The sequence below is a fragment of the Mus caroli genome, unplaced genomic scaffold (assembly GCF_978045245.1).
Source record: "Mus caroli unplaced genomic scaffold, Mus_caroli_1 scaffold_3, whole genome shotgun sequence".
Taxonomy (NCBI): Eukaryota; Metazoa; Chordata; class Mammalia; order Rodentia; family Muridae; genus Mus; species Mus caroli.
The window spans coordinates 66,247,904-66,271,589 of record NW_028227258.1 but is presented as its reverse complement, the minus strand read 5'-3'; the positions used below and the strand labels follow the sequence as shown (position 1 = coordinate 66,271,589).

General features: G+C 45.8%; 1 protein-coding gene across 6 annotated transcripts; it reads left to right on the top strand.

Moving 5' to 3' along the window:
• The first annotated feature begins 7,968 nt into the window (after window positions 1-7,968).
• Window positions 7,969-15,148, top strand: Rfx5 (regulatory factor X5). 6 transcript variants are annotated; one of them, XM_021159045.3, is made up of 10 exons: window positions 7,969-8,042; window positions 8,848-8,979; window positions 9,181-9,214; window positions 9,575-9,657; window positions 10,101-10,220; window positions 10,316-10,435; window positions 10,550-10,631; window positions 10,925-11,126; window positions 11,616-11,719; window positions 12,084-15,148. In XM_021159045.3, exons 2-10 carry the CDS (start codon window positions 8,867-8,869, stop codon window positions 13,155-13,157), a joined length of 1,932 nt encoding a protein of 643 aa, XP_021014704.1. In that variant the 5' UTR covers window positions 7,969-8,042; window positions 8,848-8,866; the 3' UTR covers window positions 13,158-15,148. The 6 variants fall into 6 exon arrangements, with proteins under 6 accessions (XP_021014704.1, XP_029331370.1, XP_029331371.1 ...); XM_029475510.2 differs by having other exon boundaries at window positions 7,969-8,101; XM_029475511.2 differs by having other exon boundaries at window positions 7,981-8,031.
• The last annotated feature ends 8,538 nt before the right edge of the window (window positions 15,149-23,686 follow it).

Genomic DNA, 23,686 nt, shown 5'->3' with positions numbered 1-23,686 from the left:
GACCTTCGGAAGAGCAGTCGGGTGCTCTTACCCACTGAGCCATCTCACCAGCCCCACATCTGGACTTCTTGATCTTTATGGAAATATTCCTTTTTATGAAACATGTTTGCATTTTTACATCCTTTTGACATGATTTTCTTCTACTTAGTGGTTTTCGTTCCTTTTCTTTTTGTTTTGTTTTGTCTTGTTTTGTTTTCAAAGTTTTTTTTTTTTTTTTTTTTTTTTTTTCTGTACAGCACTAGCTATCCTGGAACTCACTCTGTAGACCACGGTAGCCTCAAACTCAAGAGATCCACCTGCCTCTGCCTCCCAAGGGCTGGGATTAAAGGTGTGTGTCACCACTGCCCCCAAGGGTTTTCTTTCCTTCTTAAGGACAAAAGACACAGGAGCATTATTGATTTGCTTCCTGTGGTGAGAACTTTTGCCTTGAAATGGGACTGTATTATCTCTGTCCTTCTAATGTTTGACTTGGGAAACCAGTGAGTTTCCTAAGCTCCCTTATGGAACATGGGTGAAGGGTTACCGACAGGTGTGTGGGTGACCCAAAAGGCGCTGTACTGAAAGTCTTCACCCACTATATATAATGGCTTCCCCACTGCTGCATAGGTGAAGCCCCCTCCCCCCGCCCAGTCTTCCCAGTCTATATATTTTAGCTTCTCTCTAAGACCTTGAAACCACATGCAATTAGGGAAGAATTGCATACAATGGGCTGGATACTCAGGTGAGGGTCCAATGACTCTCCTTAAGCCCCTTGTTCTAAGAAGGAACCAGCCTAGATGTGACAATTTTTATTAACTGTGTGTGTGTGCCTGTGAGTGAAGAGGCCAGTAGAGACCAGAGATGTGAGATCCCACTAGAGCTGGGGATACAGGTGTTGTGAGCTGCCTGATGTGAGTGCTGAGAACTGAACCTGAGCTACCTCTCCAGTCCCCAGGTGAGGATCCTTTATAAGCAGATACACCTGGTCTTATGAAGTGTCTGTGTGTCTGTGTATGAATATAATCAAACCATGTCTGGAACTCTCAAATACTAAATCTTTAAAAACATGGTGCTAGAGTTGTTGAGGTTTTGTTTTGTTTTGTTTTTTTAAGCAGAGGGGCCTCTCCATCCTCTCCATGTCCCGACAAAGAACAGTCTTCTACTTTGTTATTATTGTTGCTACTGCTGATTTGGTGCCCATAGTCTGGAGAACACAGACCACAACAATCTTAAAGAACCTGGAGATGGATGGCACTGGCCTGTTATTTTCCTTAGCCTTTCTATGTCACTGTAACTGCAAAGTAAAAGCAACAGCAAGCAAACCCAGAGGAAAAGCTGAGGGCAAGCATGGAACAGAGCAGTCTCAGGAAGGGAAGGAATAGTCTATCAGAGAAAAACAGGCTTGGAGATACCCGGCGGAAAGAACAGGCATTGCGGTGCAGCAGAGCCCGAATTTCCAGCCTCCGCCCGAGGAGATGGATCTTTCTGCCTCGAGCTGTTGTAGCTGCCCACTTAACAGTAGTTTGGCCAGCATTTGGGAGGCAGAGGCAGGCAGATTTCTGAGTTCGAGACCAGCCTGGTCTACAGAGTAAGTTCCAGGACAGCCAGGACTACAGAGAAACCCTGTCTTGAAAAAACAAAAAACGAGAGAGAGAAAGAGAGAGAGAGAGAGAGAGAGACCCACAACCATCTGTAACGGGATTTGATGCCCTCTCCTGGTGTGTCTGAAGAGAGCAATAGTGTGCTTTTATACATAAAATAAATGAATATTTTTTAAAATGACAGAGAAAGATCAGAAAGTATGCCATTCATGGTGGCATATGACTGTAATCCTGCCACTTGGGTGATGCAGAAAGGAAGATCAGGAGAAGGCATAGAGTTCTAGGTTAACTTGGGCTATGCAAGACTTGTCTCCAAATAAAAGAATAACATTTTTGAATAATAAAAGGATAACCAGAGCATATATGCATCGCAACATCTAGATGCAACAGAAATTACACAATACCACCTAAAATATCCTTGATAGAAAAATTAAGATAAGCTGATGACACCTCTAGATTTCTTTTTTTTTAATGTAGTTTTTTTTTCTTTTTTTTTTTTTAAAGATTTATTTATTTATTATATGTAAGTACACTGTAGCTGTCTTCAGACACTCCAGAAGAGGGCGCCAGATCTCGTTACGGATGGTTGTGAGCCACCATGTGGTTGCTGGGATTTGAACTCTGGACCTTCGGAAGAGCAGTCGGGTGCTCTTACCCACTGAGCCATCTCACCAGCCCCACCTCTAGATTTCAATGGGGCTCCGGAGAAAGACAGGGATAGGAGAACGAGCCTCAGAAAACTATGCAGTCTCTATTTTGCAGTTCCTGGCTTTGGTAACACTGACTTCAAAGAATGGAGTTAGTAGTGTTCCTTCACCTTGTATTTTTGTTTGTTTTTTGAGACAGGGTCTCTTCATGAAGCCCTGTTTGTCCTAGAACTCACTCTGTATGCCAGGCTGGACCTCAAACTCACAGTTCTGCTTGCTTTTGCCTCCTGCATGCTGGGACTAAAGGCATCCTCCGTCACCCCCCACCCCCCGACTTCACCTTCTAACCTTCTATGTGTAGCCTTGGCTGTCCTGGAACTCATTATGCAGACTAAGCTGGCCTTGAACTCGGAAATCTGCCTGCCTCTGACTTAGGAGTGCTGGGTAAAAGAGGCACGCCCCACCACTGCCCTTAAAGGAAAGGCTTTTATAAACAGCTTCCATCTCAATGTTTGTAGGATGTGATAATTTTATTACAGGGCTTAATCTTAGTAGATAATGTGAGTTGAGAACACCTTTTATTTCTTCTGAGTTATGCAGCTTTTCAGAGTTTAATCTTTCACAGTAATTTCTAATGATGTTCTGAATTTCATTGGAGTCCATTGTAGTGACACCCTTTGACCTCTGATTTTATTGTGTCTCTTCTTTCTTCTTGTTAGATTAGCTAAAAGTTGCTTATCTTACTAACTTAAAAAAAAAAAAAAAAAGCCGGGCGTGGTGGCGCACGCCTTTAATCCCAGCACTCGGGAGGCAGAGGCAGGCGGATTTCTGAGTTCGAGGCCAGCCTGGTCTACAAAGTGAGTTCCAGGACAGACAGGGCTACACAGAGAAACCCTGTCTGGAAAGACAAAACAAAAAAGAAAGCAGTCCCAGGGAGTACAACCCTGCTGGAGGTATTATGACACCCGACCTCAAATTATACCATAGAGCGATAGTGACAAAGACAGCCTGGTCCTGGCAGGAAATAGGCAGTAGACCAATGGAACAGAATAGAGAACCTACAAATAAAACGACAAGACTTTTTTCTTTTTTTTTTTTTTTTTTTTCTTTTTTTTTTTGGTTTTTTGAGACAGGGTTTCTCTGTATAGCCCTGGCTGTCCTGGAACTCACTTTATAGACCAGGCTGGCCTCGAACTCAGAAATCCGCCTGCCTCTGCCTCCCGAGTGCTGGGATTAAAGGCGTGCGCCACCACGCCCGGCCTGACTTTTTTCAATTAATATTTGACAAAGAAGACAAACAGAACTACCACATGACGCAGCAATTTCACTCCTGGGCACATCCCCAGAGAACTCTGTACCTTACCATAGAGATGTTTGCATGCTCATGTTTATTGCTGCAGTATTGTGAAGAGTTGGAATCAACTCACCTGTCAACAGTGAGTGGACGATGAGGATGTGGTGTGGAAACTACTCGGTTTTAAAGAAAAAGGGAAGTTAGGAAACTGCAGGAAAATGGACTCCAACTGCAGAATATTAGGTGAGGTGACAATCTCAGAAAGAAAAAAAAATCTACATGTTCTCTCTCATATCCAGAGTCTAGCTGATGACAAATGCACAAATGTAAAGGAATATACATTCAGTATAACGTGGAAAAAAAGGAAGAAAAAAGGCCAAGTATCAGGGGATGAGACTGAAGGCAGGTAATAGTCACAAGTTATAAGAGGGTACAAAGATAATTGATTTTCTAGTTCTAATTCTAATTTGGTTTGGGTGGTGGATGAGTGAATAAAATATATATGATACTGAAAGGGCGGTGGTGGCATAAGGCTTTAATCCCAGCACTTGGGAAGCAGAGGCAGGTGGATTTCTGGGTTCGAGGCCAGCCTGGTCTACAGAGTGAGTTCCAGGAGAGCCATGGCTACACAGAGAAACCCTGTCTCAAGAACCAAAAAAAAAAAAAAAAACCAAAATTAATGTGAATCTTTACAGCTTCTGTGTTGAATAATTTTGGTTCATGGTCGTTTTGATAATTTGCAAGTTTTTTAAATAATAAAGTTCATAAGATTAGAAAATACAATAAAATAAAAACACCATGAAGATGTGTGAGCTCCAGTTCCCTGAAGAAGCCACAGTCATCTTAAGGAGTGCATGGCCTTGGCAGACTAGAATTCTAGTCAGTTCTGGAGCATGGGGACTCATGGCCTATAAGCCCAACACCCAGAAGACTATGGTAGGAGGATTGCAATGAGTTCAGGATGAACATGGGTACATGGTGATTATGAAGTCAAACCTGACTGGAGTGAAACAATGTATTTGAAAAGAAAGAAAAAGACAAACAAAAATCACAGTTGTGAAAATTGTGTCACCAAAATTCTCTTGAGCTTAGGCCCTTAGGCCAATTGCCTTAACTTTCTATCTGATCTCTGGACTAATAAACTTCTCAAAATGTATCCACTAAGCTTAGTAAAATGTCTAGCCTCCACCCACCCCAAAACTAAGAACACTGGAAGGCAGAGTGAAAAACCAAAGAAATACATTCTCTATATGACTAGAAATACATTCTCTATATGACTAGAAATGCATTCTCTATATGACTAGAAATGCATTCTCTATATGACTAGAAATGCATTCTCTATATGACTAGAAAGCCTTCCTAGTACAGCCTCATCTCCCTGCTCCCCCAAATTCCACAATTCTTGGTTTCCCCAGGACCAACAGATGCTAGTGGTTGTGTTTAAAATGGGCCTGGAGTCTCAAGAAAACAACCCCATGTTCTAGCTTGTTTGCTGCTGCAGTGATAGAACAGTCTGACCTAAGGCACCGGGAGAGGAAAAACATTTATTTCATCTTTCACCTCTAGGCAACTATCTATCACTGAGGGAAGTCAGGGCAGGTGCTTCTGTAACTTTGAGTTTTTTCAAATCCTAATTTTAATGATGGTTCTTAAATGCTTTACCCTTCCTTTTAGCCTACCACTCACCAGAGGTAGTGGAAGAGAAAGAATGGGGGGTGGGGGTGGGAGTGGATCTGTTTTAAAAAGGTTCTTAGGAGCAACTCCAGTCGTGTCCTCTGGAAATCAGCAGTTCGGTTCACAGGTTAGGAGGCAGCGGCAGCTCAGTACACTTGCAAACACTTCATGAATACACCAGCAATCCAATTTGGTAGAGCTGGGTGACTCGACCAATCAGAGACAGTCAGGTCTCAGCCTTGGCTGGAGTCAGCAAGAGGAACCAGGAGGAACACCAGAAGAAGTTCTTGCCTGTGCTTCTCAGGGAAGCAAAGATCATTGAAGATGCGAAACCCACAAGCATTGCACAGCTAGCTGTACCAGCCAGCCAAGCTCTGTCTCCATCACTCTCTGGAGTCCTATTTATGCCCTCCAAACATCACGTGTCCTCCCCGTGCCTTGCCTCAGCACGTGCATCCAATCAGCCTGAGCCCCCGGAATCCAGACAAATGGAGCTCAAATGGACAATGTAAGGCAGACCAATACATGCATGTTGTTAGCAAAGAATCCTTCATCACGTGTCCTTTCATGTGCTCACTTTAGCAGAACGTCCTCTCTCTTTCTCTTGTGCCTGCTTCAGTGAAACGTTCCTTCACAAGTTTTTCTTAGTCTTCACCTGTGTCCACTTCAAGAAAACACTCCACGTGTTTGCCCCAGCAAAACACCATCCAACACAACTGACTTTCCAAAGAACCCCTAAAAGTTTCCACTTCAAGCTCCAGCAGGAGCAGAGGCAGGAACCACAGAGGAGAGGTGCTTCCTGGCTTACTCCCTACCCAACTTTGGGTCCCTTGCTTATACAGCCCAGGCTGCCAACCTAGAGGTCCTGTGCCTCGTTCTGCGTGGTCAGAAGGCTGCCTCATGGTCTTGGTTGGGTACCCTCAAGTAGCACAGTATTAGCAAAGTGTGACTCTTAGCACAGGAAATGACTTTAACTCAGAGAGCAACCTTGAGCATATTATCTCTAGGAAAAGACTGACTGGAGGGTGTCTGCCCAATGGCATCTTTCTTTACCAATTCCTTTAAAGAGAACTTGTTTGAACTCATTACCTCTTCCAAAGAAAAGATTCATGTCCACTTCCCACAGTAGGGGAAATGGGGGTCTCAGTCCGGGTGTGGAGACAGACCACGAGCACCTCCATCTTTCCCCCTCCTTTACAAAAGCACACCAGTCAGAACTGGAAATATGACTTGGGTGTCACATCTCTGCCGTGACAAGACTATTGACCCAGGGACCACGAACACTTGAGAGAGGTACAAAAGCTTGCCCGTGCATTTTTCATCATGATTTCAACAAATCTTAACAAAGAGGGTTAAGCACCTGAAGGGAAAAGTTATCACAGGACTAAATTCCTTTTTCCTCCACTTGACCAAAATTCCAGTGTTCACCAAGCAGGGAACTCCAGGAGTGTGCCCCCCTAGGAAGGAGATGAAGTACACCCAGGAAACGGAAACATGAACAGGCAAAGGTGGGCAAGGAGAAAAGGACTAGAGAGGCTCAACAGACAGGCTTTATTCTAGAGCATACCTGCAGAGGGGGTGGGGCCAAGTGTCTAAAGTGGAAGGGCCATACCATTTCCTTTTGTGTCAGCAGTTGCTATGGGTAGCCAGGCAGACAGGGTCAAGCAACCAATAAACATCTCTTGTGGTTTACTAGGGTAGGAGGGGTGGGGTGAGAAGGAATCTGGAAAAAGAGTTGGCATTAGCTTTGGTTCTGGGGGAGTTTGTCGTGGCTTAACTAAAACGGAGGCACTTTATAAAATGGCGATACCACAGCTAACAACAGAGAAAAAACCATTTTCTCTTAATGTGGTATAGCTGCTAAGGATTTGCAGATTCTTTGTGGAATGAGGGGAAGCCTGCAATCCTAGAGGCTGTTAGCCACATGGATGGGTAAGCAAAGAGGGAAGGACTAATGGTTCAACTTGGTTTTTTGTTTTTTTTTTTTTAAGTTACAGGACTTTAAAACGAATTTCCATCAGTAGACATCATTTTCTAGCAAAAATGTAAAAACATCACCTACTGATTATTTCGGACAGCTCTGACAACCAAAGGCAACAATCAAACATGGTAGCTATCTGTGGCCATTCCATTTTGTAAAGCTCCCCAATTTTGTTTAAACAGAGTTCCTGAAACCTAAGAAATTTGGTTCTCACAACCAAAGTAACTTGGTTTTATAGATTCTTGCTCTCCACGTCCTTATCGACGCCCCAGTAATGGAGTTGTTTGGCTTTTTTTTTTTTTAATCAAACCTTTTTACATTTTTAACTCACCTTATTCCCCAGCTACAACTAGCCAATCACTTTCCCTGTAACTCCCGTCTGTGGTTCTTGGATCCTAGAGGGCATCTACGTAGATATTCCCAAGTAAAGCCCGCGGTCGATCCCTTATCTTCTTCTTGCTGATCTTACAACGCACAGGATCACAGGGCAAAAGACCAGATGCTCCAGAAGCAGCCAAGCGCCCGGGCTCTCATCCTGCGGTCCCTTTAAGAACAGAACTCTTTCCGGGCCCGCAGACCTAACCGACCCCAGTTTTAACCGAAACCAACCTGGACTTCCCCCTCTTGACTCAAATAAGACTAACTTTGGATTTTCCCTCCCCTCTCGACCAATCATATTCTGTTACCAGGCAGACTTTCACTGCCTTCGTCTTGGAGGCAGCAACGGCCAATCACAGAGCAGGCCGTGAGTGTATCCAGGCAGATCGCGGCTGGCACAACCATTCAGAAAAAGGAAAAATAAAAGCAACGCACGAGCCCGCCGGCCGGGCACCGTGGGGCTGGGCAGGAGCTGAGGTAGCCACAGGGTAGTTTCTCTTTCTCTCTCCCCTATCTAATGTCCGTGCTGGAAGGCGACGGTTCCGAGGTAGGAGGGGCAACAGCACTCGGGAGCTAGCAGGACCAGCTCCTTGCCCCTGCGCACGTGCCCGAATCTGGGACCCTGTTCCCCGCAGGGTTTCCTGCGCCCAGCCCCCTGAGTTCGGAGACCTAGCCCCTGCGGGGCCAGCACCTGGGGTTGGGGTGGAGGGGCCCGAGGGGAGTGGGGACGCTTTGGAGTGGGATGTCGTGGGATGACGTAGGGTCCGCGCCGCGGCGAGGGGGGCAGCGGGGGAAGCCGTGGCGAGACTCAGTAATGAGAACTTGGGCCCAGTTTTTTTCAAACCTGGAAAGGCCGAGTATGTTTGTATCCCTTTCCGACCTTCCAGGCAAAATCAATGGCGAGGAGTCTATTAGAAGACCGGAGAACTTTGGCTTGTCGTTATAGGTGTTTGGGGAGGAGGGGGGAGCTGGGGGGTGGTGTTGCAGCACTGGAAGAAATTGTAAGATTTCTTTTAACGTGGATTTCTCCACCCCATCCCTTCCCATAACAGTTTTCCAGATTTGGGAGACTTCAAAAGGTGGGACATATAGAATGGAGATGTCAGAGATCTCTTTGGGTATACAAGGGCCTGATAAAGTAACGGAATAATTCTAATTTTAGAGAAGGCAAGTGGCGAGGAAAACCACTGGAGGAAGCTTTGCTTCTGTTTGTGTTTCTGGGTAGAGACAGGAGGATTGCCTTGGAGGTCTCTAGGAGAAAGGGTAGTTAAATCCTCGTTGATCTCCTCTCAGCTGTAGCCCTCATGCTGGGATGGCAGAAGAGAAACCTGATGCTAAGAGCCCCAAGACTGGGGCAAGGCCCCAAGCTGGTGCTGACGCTGGGGAACCTACCACCCTTCTCCAAAGGCTCCGAGGTACCATTTCGTAAGTAACTGTCTCTGTCTCCAAACCCTGTTCCAGACCCAGCTGTAGATCCTTGTTACCCTGCACTCCTCCCTCAGGCAAGTCTTTCAGAGCAGGCTGAGGTCTGTGGTCTGTAGCTGTTTGGTCCTTTTTCTGTCTCTAGCAGTCAGACAAAGGGATGGGGAAACCTTGTGACCTCCAGCTTTCTCTTCTTCTCCACAGCAAGGCCGTGCAGAACAAAGTAGAGGGAATTCTGGTAAGCATGCTGGGAAGGGACAATACAGGTGCCATCACCGAAGGGTAAGGGTGATGTTGATGTGAGAGAATAACGGTTCATGGGGGCGAGGCGGTGCTGTCCACGTGTGAGGATCATTCTTTATCCTTCTGTGACCTATGTAGGAGATGAAGTCAGACCCAGTCCCTTGCCCTTTCTCCCATTCTCTCCATGACAAGCCCATAAGGTTGCCAGCACAGTGAGCACCCAACCTCAAGTCATTTCTTAGGTCCCCTTTCACCCTGACAACCTGACATGGAGTCAGCTGGTATGGTCGAGCTCAGAAGATCATTCACTGGACCCGTGGCTTCATTTCTCCACCTCTGTTCCCTTCTGCCTCAGCAAGAAGTACAGAAATTCTCGGACAATGACAAGCTATACCTCTACCTTCAGCTCCCATCGGGGCCCAGCGTTGGCGAGAAGAGGTACTTTGGTGGTAGTGTTTATATGTCACAGGTTCTGATTTTGAGTCTCGCTGTATTGAGTCAAAAAGTAGGAGATGAGGATGAGGAGGCTGGAGGGATGGCTCAGGGGTTAAGCACACTGGCTGCCCTTGGCAGAGGACCCGGGTTGTGTTCCCAGTACCCACATGGTGGCTCACAACCATCCATAACTCTCAGTTTCTGGAAATCCGACACCACTCTCTGACCTCCGTGTCGTGCACATGCACATATGCAGGCACAACACTCATAACAAATGAGAATCTTTTTTAAAAAGTTATAAAGAAGAAGTAGGAGATGCATAGCTCAGAACCTTTATCAAGAAGTGAGGCCTTTTGCTCGATTTATCAGGGAAAGGTGGACCTGGGACAAACTGATTCGATCTGGCACCATCAAAGCCATGCTTGCCCCTTTGGCTTGTCTTACAGCTCAGAGCCAAGTCTGCTCAGCAATGAGGAGTATATGTATGCCTATAGGTGGATCCGCAATCACCTGGAAGAGCACATGGACACCTGCCTGCCAAAGCAGAGCGTCTATGATGCCTATCGGTGCGTACAGAAGGCGCAACTTGCTGGAGTGTGCCCCTTGAATCCACCAGTTGCCCTCTCTGAATACCTTGTCACTCTCCCTTCTGCTCACTCAGAAAGTACTGCGAGAGCCTCGCCTGTTGCCGCCCGCTCAGCACAGCCAACTTCGGTAAAATCATTAGAGAGATCTTCCCTGACATCAAGGCCCGAAGACTCGGTGGCCGGGGCCAGTCCAAGTATCCTTGACCCAGAGATTAGGACTGGAGGACCTGGGCAGGAAAGGAACCATATACAAGCAGCCTGACCTGCCTACAGGACTTAACTTTTGGCTGTTCCTTAACGTGGATCAGATATTGCTACAGTGGCATTCGAAGGAAGACCTTGGTATCGATGCCACCATTGCCTGGACTAGACTTGAAGGGATCTGAAAGTGTAAGTATGACCTTCCAATGCTCATTTTCCATTCCAGGTAAAAGACAGAGGCTTTTAGGACTTGTTTTAACGGCTGGGAAAACCAGAGTCACTCAGACATTGCTTCTGAGGGCCCTTCTGCCTTCCCTGTCGGGGAAGCATGGGAGAAAGAGAATTGGAGTTTCTGAGTCTCAAATGGATAGGACTGCAAGCTACTGCTGTCCTCAGTCTGGTCTCTGCTTTAGTCAGTAGTAGAGTCGAGAGACAAATACTTTAGTTCATAATCTGAATGAGCATGTTTCTCTCTACTCCAGCCAGAAATGGGCCCAGAAGTAAGCCCAGCACCTCGGGATGAACTGGTAGAAGCAGCCTGCGCCCTGACTTGTGACTGGGCAGAGCGGATCCTGAAGCGGTCCTTCAGTTCCATCGTTCAGGTCGCCCGCTACCTCCTGCAGCAGCATCTCATCTCTGCCCGGTCGGCACATGCTCACGTGCTTAAGGCCGGGGGTCTTGCTGGTGGGTGACCTGCTCTATTAGTTTTCTTTAGTTTTTCTTTCTGGAGATGTACACAGGGTCTCACTATGTTGCCCAGGATAGACTGTAACTCCTGGGCTCAAGCAGTCCTCCCACCTGAGCCTCCCAACACCACATGCTGAGTCTGTCACGGTTGGTTCTCTAGGCCTTCCAGAATACAAGGGCAGACACACCTTTGATTGCTTTCTGTTCCTAGTGATCCTTTCTGTGTGGATGGACAGGTGTGCAGGCCAGAGGCTATCCACTACTGTCACTCCTCAGGATCCTCACTGGGACCTGAGACTAGGATAGCAGGCCAGATCACCAGGGATTTCCCTGTCGTCAGCTCCCCAGTACTGGGATTGAGGATAGACAAGCACACCACCGTGCCTGTTTTTTATCTGACAGTTAGACAGGTAAAAAACTCATGTCACTCTCTTCCCTGGCTCCCTCCTCACCCTTACTTTATTATCATTTCTGGTCCCTCTGCAGAAGAGGATGAAAGAGCCCCTCGAGAACGGTCATCATGTAAGTCCAAGAATGTCGTAGAAAACCTGGAAGGGGGAGGCCCCAAGAAACCAGAGAGACCGGCCCAGGTAAGGTCTCTGGTGCCCAGGGCTGGGGGTCTTAATGGACCCTCCTGGCAGTGACCCTCCTACATCTTCACTTCTCCCTTTCTTCCTGTGCTCAGTCTTCTTTTTTATTTTATTAGTTTTTTTTAGATTTATTTTCCGTGGATGAACGTTTTGCCTGTGTGCATGTATGTGGACCATGTATGCCTGGTGTCCAAGGGGAGAAGCCTTTAGATCCCCTGGGACTAGAGTTACTATTGTGAGCCAGCTGCCATATGGGTGCTGGGATCCTCTGCAGGAACAACAAATTCTCCTAACCCCTGAGCCATTTCTCCAGCCTCTGAATTTATAGTCTTTATACCTTACTGTGGCTCTGTTTGCATTTTAGCCTCCTAAAGAGCAAGAAGCCCGAGCTGGGACAGACCTTCCAGGGCGTGCAGAACGGAAGAAGAGTGTAATTGACAGCTCAGTTCCAGCAGCCAGTAAGCCGCAAGTTAATGCTCTTGTGGCCCGACTGCCTGTGCTGCTTCCAAGAGCACCACGATCACTTATCACACCCATTTCAGGCACTCTGAAAGTAGCTACACTGCCTCTACCCACTAGGGTTGGAGGGCCCCAGACAGCTGTGCCCATCATCAACATGATCTTACCACCTGTTCCTACTTTGTCAGGGGCTGGGCCTGGGCCTGGCCTTGGGCCTAGGTTTGGGCCAGGGCCTGGGCTTGGGCCTGGGTTAGGGCCTGGGCTTGGAGCTGGACCAGGACCCGGGCTTGGAGCTGGGCTTGGGGCTGGCCTAGGGCTTGGGCCTGGGCGAGTTCCACCTAGAGCACCCATTCTGCCTCGAGGTGCAGAGAACAGGGAGGTAGGCATAAGTAGTGATCCAAGACCTCATGACAAGGGTATCAAAAGGACAGCTGAAGTGCCTCTGAGTGAGGCCAGTGGGCAGGACCCACCAGTTAAAGAAATGAAGCACGAAACACAGGATACAGTAAGTGAAGCAAAAAGGAAGCGAGGACGCCCTCGAAAGAAGCCAGGAGGGAGTGGGGAAAGAAACACTACTCCTGAGAAGTCTGCAGCTATTGTGAACTCTCCCCGATCCCCAAGGTTACTCTGGGAGACATGGGGCTCAAAAAGAGAAAACAACTTCATTGGGAGACCAGAAAGACCAGGGCCAGTGGGTGAGGCTGAGCGGGAAACGGTGCTTGTGCAAGGTCAGCAAGATGGTGCTGTTTCCAAAGGAGAAAGGAGCTTGAGTTCCCAGGAAGCCAAAGAAGCAGAAGATAAAATTCCTCCTGTCACTTCAAAAGTGAGTGTTATCAAGGGCAGAATTCAAAAAGAGGCTCTTCAGTTGGTAAAGGGAGAGGCTGATGCTGCAACACAGGGCAACAAAGGGTTAAAGGGTCGTGTACTTCAAAGTTCCCTAACCCATGAGCATAAAGACCCCAAAGCCTCACCCCCATGATAGACAGACAGGTCTGTGGGGGAAGAGTGGCCATGTTCATGTGAGCTCTGCCTGCTGCCTGGCAGAGGCCCTTCACTGAGCCTGCTCTCATCCAGCTAGTCTTCCCCCCAGGGAACCCAGAGGCCTGGCTTGCTTTGTGCCTCGTGGCTGCTTCAGGCCTTTCTAGCTCAGTACCATGGCTTTAATACAAACAGCAAATCTGTAATGACTTCCCACCTATATCCCTGTGCTCTCCTAGGAGATAGGGTAAGTAGGTTAGGGATATTCTGACTTCTAATCATAGGGAACTTAACTCAAAACTCATTAAAGATAAAAGCAGTTTATCAGCTGAAGTTGCAGAATCAAGAGGCAGTCCTGGCTGCAGGTGAGGCTTGATCTGATTGCACTCTGTTCTGCTTCACATAATGTAAAACCATCCTTAGTTTGGACCACTTCACAGCCGCCAACACTCCCAGGCTTCTGTTTGACCATTATATCTAAGCAGAAAGAAAGGGTATCTATCATTGTGACAGGAATCCTAGCAAAAGCCCAAAGATTTACCATGATTAACCAGCCCAGGTCACTTCCACCCTTGGCCAGCTAGTGTGGCCAGGAAGATGTTTATGCAAATGTGTCTCTACACATCGTGGACCACCTTTGGAAAAGGGTGGAGTCCGCCTTCTCACAGTCCCAGGTTCCCCAGATGGAGACTTGGGTGGAGGATGGAATTGTTGCTGGGGAGCAGCTCATGACTGCTGGGTGCGGTTTAGCTTGCTAGGCTGGGATGAGCTGGACTGCTGCTGCCTGTCCCCGGAACCCTCCGTGCGTCTCCCTCTCTTATCTCATTGTAGCCTCAGAAGGACAGAGAAGGAAGCCATTCTCTTTAGTCTCTTAATTCTTACAGGACAGCTTTCGCACCTCTGTCTCCCAGAACAAGCTCCTTTTAGGGTCTGAATCTTAAACTTTCTCCGCAGCCATGTTTCCTACCTCCCAATCTAGTGCCACCTTCTCAGAGGATATGAATGCCCCCCCCCCACCAAGTCATTTCATTACATTACATTCATTCTGCATCCACCAGATGTCATGCACTTGTCACACGTGTCAGGACCTAGCCAGGACTGTGGGCTTAGGCTGGATTAACAGATGCTGCGAGTCTGGGAGCACCAGCAGGAAGGATGCAGACACTCCAGATGTATCCTTGGGAACAGCAGGAAACTAGCCCATGTTAATCAAGGACCTACTCCGTCCTCCCCACAGGATAGCTTCTTGTCAGGGAATCTTGGTTTTATTCCCAAGAAATAGATTTTCTTTCAGGGAGATACCACCCATTTGTCCATTTATTTCCATGAGAACAGTTTTTTTTTAATTATAAGTAATCTTTTATATCTATAAAGAAATATGTACTATAAATTATGAAATGCAATGAATACCTATGACCCATCATTCAATTTATACATTGAAAGTATTAGTTTTTTCCCCCTTGCCCGGCCTCTTCCTAGAGGTAACCACTGTCTTTAATTTTATGGTCATTAATCATTTGTTTATATATCTTGGCCATGTGTGTATATATTCTTTAGGAATGTATAATTTTGTATTGCTTGTATTTTTAGCTTTACAAAAATGTTGTCCTGTGTTGCTTGAGGTTTGCTTTTTTGCACTTACCCATTGTTTCTCCGACTCCTCTGTTGTGATTGCTATGACTTGTTCCTCTGCATCTGTATAATACCCCATCAAGCAACTTAGCCACTCACCTACTGAGTAACACTTGGGCTGTCGGCAGGCTTCTGTTATTATACACAATGCTGCTATGAACATTCTTGTATATGAGTGCCTTTGTTTTTAGTAAGATTTCTAAAGAGGTTTCTAAGATGGTCCTGGATGGTCCTTTTGGTCTGTGTACCCTCTGAGCTGGGGACTGTTGCCTCTTGTCTTACTTTATGGAAGAGTTTACATCATATAGAAATGAACTGTTCTTGAATGTTTGATAAAAACTCACCTATAAAGCCATCTGAGCCTTATGTTTCTTTGTGGACATAATTTGTTTTGTTTTGTTTTGTTTCAAGACAGGGTCTGTTAGGTAGCTTTGCTGCCCTGGAACTCACTATGTAGACCAGGCTGCCTCTGCCTCCCGAGTGCTGAGACTAAAGGAATGCACCACTGTGTGCTCTTTGTAGGCATAATATTAACTACTAGTTCAAGTTATTTAATAACTATATATACTATTTGGGCTCCTGAGTCGTTTTTCCAGGTTAGTATGCATTTCATGTCCTTTCTCTTTCCTTTCTTTAAAGATAGAATCTCACTGGATGTCCCTGTTTGGTCTGGAACTCACTGTGTAGATCAGGCTGGCCTCTGCCTCCAGAGTGCTAGCATGAAGGTGTGTGCCATCAGCACTCCGTTCTTTCAAACATGAAGCTCATGTGTTCTCTTTTTCTTTTCATTTCCGCTACTTACTGTGTCATCCTTCCCCTCCTGAGTCAACTCTACCAAAAAGTTTAGTTATGAATCAGCAGATGCTACTACTGTGAGCTTTGTTGAGCCTCTGATTATTTCAATATCGTGAAGCGTCCATATTGTTTCCTACTTTTGTAAAGGTCTGATTTTATGTTCCATATAGTTAGTATCTTTTTTGTTTGTTTGTTTTTGTTTTTGTTTTTCAAGACAGGGTTTCTCTGTGTAGTCCTAGCTGTCCTGGAACTCACTCTGTAGGCCAGGCTGGCCTCGAACTCAGAAATCCGCCTGCCTCTGCCTCCCAAGTGCTGGGATTAAAGGCATGCATCACCACCGCCCAGGTCTTTTGTTTTGTTTTGTTTTGCTTTTGTTTGTTTGGGGTTTTTTTTGGATTTTTCGAGACAGGGTTTCTCTGTGTAGCCCTGGCTGTCCTGGAACTCACTCTGTACCAGGCTGGCCTCGAACTCAGAAATCTGCCTGCCTCTGCCTCCCAAGTGCTGGGATTAAAGGCAGCATCACCACCGCCCAGGTCTTTTGTTTTGTTTTGTTTTTGTTTGTTTGGGTTTTTTTTTTTTTTTTTTTTTTTTTTTTTGATTTTTCGAGACAGGGTTTCTCTGTGTAGCTCTGGCTGTCCTGGAACTCACTCTGTAGACCAGGCTGGCCTCGAACTCAGAAATCCACCTGCCTCTGCCTCCCAAGTGCTGGAATTAAAGGCGTGCATCACCACCGCCCAGGTCTTTTTTTTTTTTTTTTTTTTTTTTAAGACTAGTTTTGGTTTTTGTATCCCAGGCTGCCTCAACATCACTGAGTAGCTGAAGATCACTTTGAACTTTGGATCTGCCTGCCTCTACTTTCCAAGTGCTAAAATGACATGCCCACCATGCCTCACTTACGCAGTGCTGGGACTGGATCCCAGAGATTCCTGAATGCTAGCTACATACACTGTCCCTTTCTGTATGTGTGTACTTTACTTTGTTTTATTTTACTTTGTGCATTGGTGTGAGCATGTCAGATGCCCTGGAACTAGAGTTACAGACAGTTGTGAACTGCCACATTGGTGCTTGGGAATTGAACACCTGAGTCCTCTGGAAGAGCAGCCAGTTGCCTTAACCACCAAGCCATCTCTTCCGTCCACCCTGTCCCTTTTATAATCTAGAGCTCGTTATAACTACAGGTTGTCTTTTTGTTTGGATTTGACTTGGTTTCTTTGTTGTTGTTTTGTTGCAGTAATTCTCCAACCCAAATATGCCCGGGCGGCCGGCAATGAGAACACAATATGAATACAAGCTGTGTGCCTAGATTGGGCAGATCTACCCCATCCCATGATCCACCCCTTTTATCTGCCCAGTCACCAGCTCTAGCCTTTACTTTACAAATTAAGGCGAGGAAGAAGGTTCCCAGAGTGCTGACTCATTTCTTGTTCACAGCCCCTCACAGGAGAATGGAATTAGCAACAAATTACAAATAGCCACAGAGCTATCCGCAACAATGTTTTTGTTTTTGTTTTTTTTAAAGAGGACTCAAGGCAGTCTTCTATCATTAGCTTCCTGAGTGCTGAAATTATAGGTGAGACCCATTATACCTGGCTTCAGGCTTCCTTCTGCATTATAAACCTCCACCCCTAGCTGGGGCCAGGGTCATGTGGTAGGCAAGCATGCAAAGCTCTCAGGAACAGACTCAGGTTTTTTTTTTTTTTTGGGTGGGGGGAGGAGTTGTTTTGTTTTGAGATGTGTATGGTATAGTATATATCTCAGGATGACCTAGGAAGTCACAGTAGTCCAGACCAGCCACTAACTTGTGGTCCTCCTTCCTTAGCTTCAAAAGTGCTGGGATTATATGACTATGTCACAAATTCAACTGTTTCAAAACTCCACTTTCCACAATCGATGAGGTTTTCTATGCCATACAATGTTTTCACTATTAATTTTTAAAACATTCAAATTACTTTCATGAATTTGTGTGTGTGCATGTGTGCACATACCTATAAAGAGCTAAGCTTGACGTTAGACATCTTCCTGAATAGCCCCTACCCTACATATCAAGGAAGAGCATCTTTGTTGTTGTTGTTGTTGTTTGGTTTTTGGGTTTTTTTTCCGAGACAGGGTTTCTCTGTGTAGCCCTGGCTGTCCTGGAACTCACTTTGTAGACCAGGCTGGCCTTGAACTCAGAAATCTGCCTGCCTCTGCCTCCTGAGTGCTGGGATTAAAGGCGTGTGCCACCACGCCCGGCTGAGTTCCAAATTTTTTTTTTTTTAAGATTTATTTATTGTTATATCTAAGTAGACTGTAGCTGTCTTCAGATATTCCAGAAGAGGGCGTCAGATCTCGTTACAGATGGTTGTGAGCCACCATGTGGTTGCTGGAATTTGAACTCAGGACCTTTGGAAGAGCAGTCGGTGCTTTTACCCGCTGAGCCATCTCTCTAGCCCCGAGTTCCAAGTTTTGAGCTAGTCTGGGAATCCCAGATCTAGCCTCCTATATGCTGGGATGACAGGTTAGCCTGAATGCCCACCGAGCCTGACACATAAGCACTCTTTGCCATCTCCAAAGCTCCCTTTATGACTTGTTTTCTTGTGTATGTGGTAGGGGTGATCAAACTTAGTACTTTATGAACGTTCTACCTCTAGGCTATAACCCCAGGACTTTGTGAATGAATAAACTACCATTAGGCTATGGCCCTAGCACTCTGAGTTATTTAAAAAGTTTTATAAATTTCCAAATGTCCAGAAATTTACATTTATCCTTTTTGATGCAGATTTTTAACTTTATAATTAATGTTCAAATAATATGTCTGTGAAGCAGGGTATGGTGCCTTCATGCCTGTAATTCCAGCACTTGGTAGGCTGAGACAGGTGGATTACAAGGTTGAGGACAACCTGGGCTATAAGTTCCAGGTTAGCCTAGACTGCAAGTGTGACACCATTTCAGAAAACTAACCAAACAAAATCAGGTATGGGTACAGGCCTATAATCCCACCCTTGGGAGGTAAAGCAGGAAGATCAGAAGAGCCAGCATCAGCTGTGTGGTGAATTTTAGGCTAGCCAGAGCTATGTGAGGCCCTGTCTCAAATACACACCAAGCAAGGGTTAGGGGTGGATGTAGGGGGAGTGCATAGGGGACAGAGATGGTTCAGCAGTAAGTTCAGTTCCCAGCACCCACTTCAGTGGCTCACAACTACCTAAATTCTAGTTCCGGGGGGATCCAACACCTCTAGACTATGTACTTGCACGCACTCACACACACACACACACAATTTAAGTTTTAAGAGATGGAATAATCTGAAATTTTTTTGGTTGCTGTTGTTGTTTTTGGTTTTCTGAGACAGGGTTTCTCTGTATAGCCCTGGCTGTCCTGGAACTCACTCTGTAGACCAGGCTGGCCTTGAACTCAGAAATCTGCCTGCTTCTGCCTCCTGAGTGCTGGGATTAAAGGCGTGTGCCACCACACCCGGCCTTAACTTCAGTATCTCAATCTGCCATGGTCTATGATACCTCCTGTCTATGGTAGCTCATTTACTTGGGTATTTTGTACTTCGGTATTTTGACATATTTTGCATATTTTGTCACTCTACAAAAAGCTTTAGAGCCTAAATTTGAGATACTTCCCTATTGGCTTCTGCCAGGAGTCAGAGCGTACATCCAGCCCAGAGACAAGCTGACCCTGCTGAGAGCCCAGAGTTAGTAGGCGGTAACTTGGGGGTACAGAGTGCCATCACATGGGGGGCCCAGGGTTCAAGTGAGGGGAAGTCCAGACTTAACCAGGCGTCCCAGTCTTCAAAGAGGCCTCTGGTTTTGACTGTTCACCACGCTGATTTGGACACTGTCCCCAGGGAACCTAGTTCCCTACATGCTGTTCATCTTTTATGTAGCTTTCAGCATGATATCATCTATTTCCTTCTTGAATGTTCTTCTGTACTTTAAAATTTTTTTATTTATTTATTCTATGTAAGTACACTGTAGCTGTCTTCAGACACCCCAGAAGAGGACGTCAGATGTCATTACAGGTGGTTATGAGCCACCATGTGGTTGCTGGAATTTGAACTCAGGACCTTTGGAAGAGCAGTCAGTGCTCTTAACCACTGAGCCATCTCTCCAGCCCTCTTGGCAACATGCTAACAATTATATGATAGCTGTCACAGATCCAGAATCTAGCTGTCTTTTGGTGAGAAAGCTCTTGATCTTGGGTGTGCTGTCAGAAGTTATGTCCATGAAAATGATTCTGGTGTTTCCCCTTGTCTCTTGAAGCACTAGGCACTTACAAAGCTGGTTCATTTGGTCTCTGTCTTCAGACATTCTGTTGGGAAGACTGACAGGTAACTATGTTGACAGCAGAGTGTCAGTTTTCTGAGTACTAGGCACAGAGCCACCAAAGCCCCAGGAACAGCATATAGACCAGACAGGAATCAGAGGTGACTTCCTAAAACAGGTAAGCAGGAGGCAGCAGGATGATTCTAACTCACAAAGCAAGGACAGAATGAGGCTTATAGGAACCAGAAACCAAGCTCCTATCTGAAGACACAGGGACAGCAGGGCTGAGCACCCTGGGAAGGCAGCATGGAGAGGGCAAGTAGGCTCCAGCTAATGAAGCCTTTAAGGTGAAGAGGTGATAGCAAGGACCACATTCCAGGAGAAGCAAGCTTGTGCATGGAAGTACAGCATGGTGAAACCATAAGAGGAACATAAACTAAAGTCGTCTGTGCCCTTGCCCACTGAACCATCTTAGTAGCCTGATTTGCATGTGTTTAAAATAGCTTTGTCTATCCTATTTTCAAATGTATCTTGGGGCTGGAGAGATGGCTCTCAAGTGTCCACTGTACAATCATGAAAGCCCGAGTTTAGATCCCCAGCATCCACCTAAAAGCCAGGCAGTGTAGCATGCCTCCAGTCTCATTGCTGGGGGAGTAGGGCTCAGACAGGAGGATCCCTGAAGCTCACTGGCAGCCTTGCTGGATCGATGAACACCTGGTTCAACTAGACTACCTTCACAAGAGATAAGGAAAGCAACCAGGGAAGACACTCAAAGTTTACTTCTGACCTTTCCTCACATGCACACACACATCTGCACACCTACATGTGAACAAGAATATATCTTGCATACAAAATACGAGACATAAAACAAGTGACACTTCAATGTTGAAGCAGTCTTCAGTTTATTATGTAAAAGACTTAAGATTTGGGGAAGAGACCCAACTAGCTCCTGTTACTCTCAATTTCTCCTTTACAATAATTCCAGACTCCTAATTCCTACTCCAATACTTCCTTCAGGGGCTTTTCTCACTTTAGACTTCATTCCATTAAACCAAGACCAAGCCAGCATGTCTAGTCCATGGTCACAAATAAATGACTCTATTATTTTTGTGGCTAATTATTAACTTTATGTAGAAATTAAGGCAAATTCATACCAAATTGTATTAGGATGTATGTAATGTATTAATTGCATTGATGCCGTGTGTGTCTTAAGTGGCCGGGGTGTGTGTGATGAGGGTAGAACCCAGGGCCTGTGCAGGGTTCTACCACTCAGCGATATTCTCAGCCCTTGTCTTGGTACTTGGTTTGTGTCTGCACGAATATGCATGTGTATGTGTGCATGTCAAGTCGGTGTGTTACTAATTCTCTGCATCTTATTTTTTTTGTTGGCAATTCAATGCATTGATACAATTAGTGTTAGTCATTGTCACACACCCTCATTCCCCCCTCTTCCTCAGCACCCTCTGTGGAACCTCTCTCAGTAAGTCTCTACGCACGGCATCTTTTTCAGTGTGGCCACTGAGTATAACTAGGGTTTCTGAGCAGGTGGGAAATAATTTACTGGCTTAAACTTATTAGTTTATGAGGTCTTTCTGTGAACCTGGAGCTGACCGATCCAGTTAGATGGGCTGGAGAGCAAGCCTCAGGATCCATCTGTCTCCAGCTCCCCAGCTGCAGGGGTTGCAGGTGTGTGCCAACCTGGGGACTGAACTCAGTGCTTTGTTTGCAAGCATTTGACTGAGCTCAGGTGTTTCTCATACAGTGCTTCTGCAGTCTAGTTCACCTGCAAACATGCTGTTCCTCTGTCTGTCGTCTGTTGTTTTTTCGAGACAGGGTTTCTCTGTGTAGCCCTGGCTGTCCTGGAACTCACTTTGTAGACCAGGCTGGCCTTGAACTCAGAAATCTGCCTGCCTCTGCCTCCCGAGTGCTGGGATCAAAGGCGTGCACCACCACGCCTGGCCAGGCTCAAATTTTTAGTTCAAATTTTTTGGAACAGAAAAGGGAGCAGGCAAAGCTAAGCATTTTAAATAAATGGATGAATCGATGGTTTCCATTCTTTTTCTTTTCTTTTCTCTTCTTTTCCTTTCTTTTCTTTTAAAGATGAGGTCTCACTGTGTAGCTCTGTCTAACATGGAACTCCTTAGGTTGACCAGGCTCTTCCCAAATGACAGCTGCTGGGAGAGGAAGAATCAGGTTTTTCAGTGGAGTGACATATATCCAACCACACTCCGGGGCAGGCCCTAGTTTCAGGAGTAGTCAGTCAGTCAAAACAAATTGGACTCCATGTGTCTTTTGTTTCTCAAATTCACAGAGATCTGCCTGCCTCTGCCTCCTGAGTGGAGACTGAAGGGGTGTGCCACTAAGCCACAGTATTTTTAAAATTGTATTTTACTTAGTGTTTGTACCTGCAAACGATAGTGGTTGAGTACAGGTCAGAGGACAACTTGGGGACATCAGTTCTTTCCTTTCACTATGCGGGTCCCAAGAGTCACACATCATCAGCCTTGGTGTTAGGTGCCTCTGCCCGCTGGACCATCTCACTGACTGTATGGTATTTCTTTTACCTTTTTTCTAAATAATGTTTTTGTTATCCTTTGAGAATTTCATACAATATATTGTTTGTCCTCCTCAACTCCTCTCACACCCTCCCTCACCTTGCTCCCCAAGCAACGTCATGTTGTCATGTTCTTTCTTCCTTAAACAAAAGACACATGGAGTCCAATTTGTTTTGACTGACTACTCCTGAGACTGGGGCCTGCCCCGGAGTGTGGTTGGATATACGTCACTCCATTGAAAAACCTGATTCTTCCTCTCCCAGCAGCTGTCATATGGGAAGAGCTTCTTGGTTAGGAGTGAGCCTTTGTGCCCACCTCCCCACCTCCACGCTGGGATTGCCTCTGGCTTTAGCAGGTCTCATGCAAGCTGTCACCAGCTCTGTTGAGTTTATTTGTGCAATCTGCCTTGGAAAACACTCATTCCTAAGTCATTCACCACCTCTGGCTCTTAAAATCTTTCTGCCCTGTCTTCTGCAGAGCCCTGAGCCCTGAGGGAAGAGATACAATAGAAACATTCCATTTAGGGCTGAGCAGCAATATCTCTTAAGAGTGGAGGATGGGGCTGGAAAGATGGCTCGGGATTTAAGAGCACTGACTGCTCTTCCAAAGGTCCTGAGTTCAATTCCCAGCAACCACATGGTAGCTCACAACCATCTGTAATGGGATCTTATGCCCTCTGCTGGTGTGTCTGAAGAGAGCTACAGTGTACTCATAGACATAAAGTAAATAAATCTTTTTTTAAAAAAGGAAAAAAAATGTGGAGGGTAGGGCTAGAAATAGAGCTTGTGGTGGAGCATTTGTGTGGCATGCATAAGCTTAGGTTTCTGCCCCAATACCACAAAAGTGAAGGGAAAGCTACCCACTCTGTAAATCAGTATAGGAATTATACTCAAAAAACAAAACACCGAAAAAACTAATGCTACCAAGTGAGTCCCAGGACTTACACAGATCCTGTCTCAAAAAAACTGATTGATAGATAATGTAGCACATATGGTGATAAAATCTTTAATCCTAGCTCTTGGGAGGGAGAAGCAGGCAGGCCTCTACAGTTTGAGGCCAGCATGGTCTACATAGTGAGTTTCGCCAGCTAGCAAGACCCTGTCTCAAACACACACACAGTGTTCACTGAGTAAAGATGAGATGTTTACTGGAAAGATGATGAATGCCAATCTTAGTTTTATCACTTGCCATATGACTTTTATTTTTCATCTCTCTTTTATATATATATATGTATATATATGTGTGTGTGTGTGTCCACGTGACCATGGATGTAAGAAAAAGGTGTCAGATTTCCCTTG

Bases quoted from the DNA above. Each gene is read 5' to 3' on its own strand.
- Rfx5 (XM_021159045.3), top strand. From the start codon at position 8,867: ATGGCAGAAGAGAAACCTGATGCTAAGAGCCCCAAGACTGGGGCAAGG. The intron at 10,221-10,315 runs GTGCGTACAGAA...CTGCTCACTCAG, and splicing joins AGCGTCTATGATGCCTATCG to AAAGTACTGCGAGAGCCTCG. The intron at 11,127-11,615 runs GTGGGTGACCTG...GTCCCTCTGCAG, and splicing joins TAAGGCCGGGGGTCTTGCTG to AAGAGGATGAAAGAGCCCCT.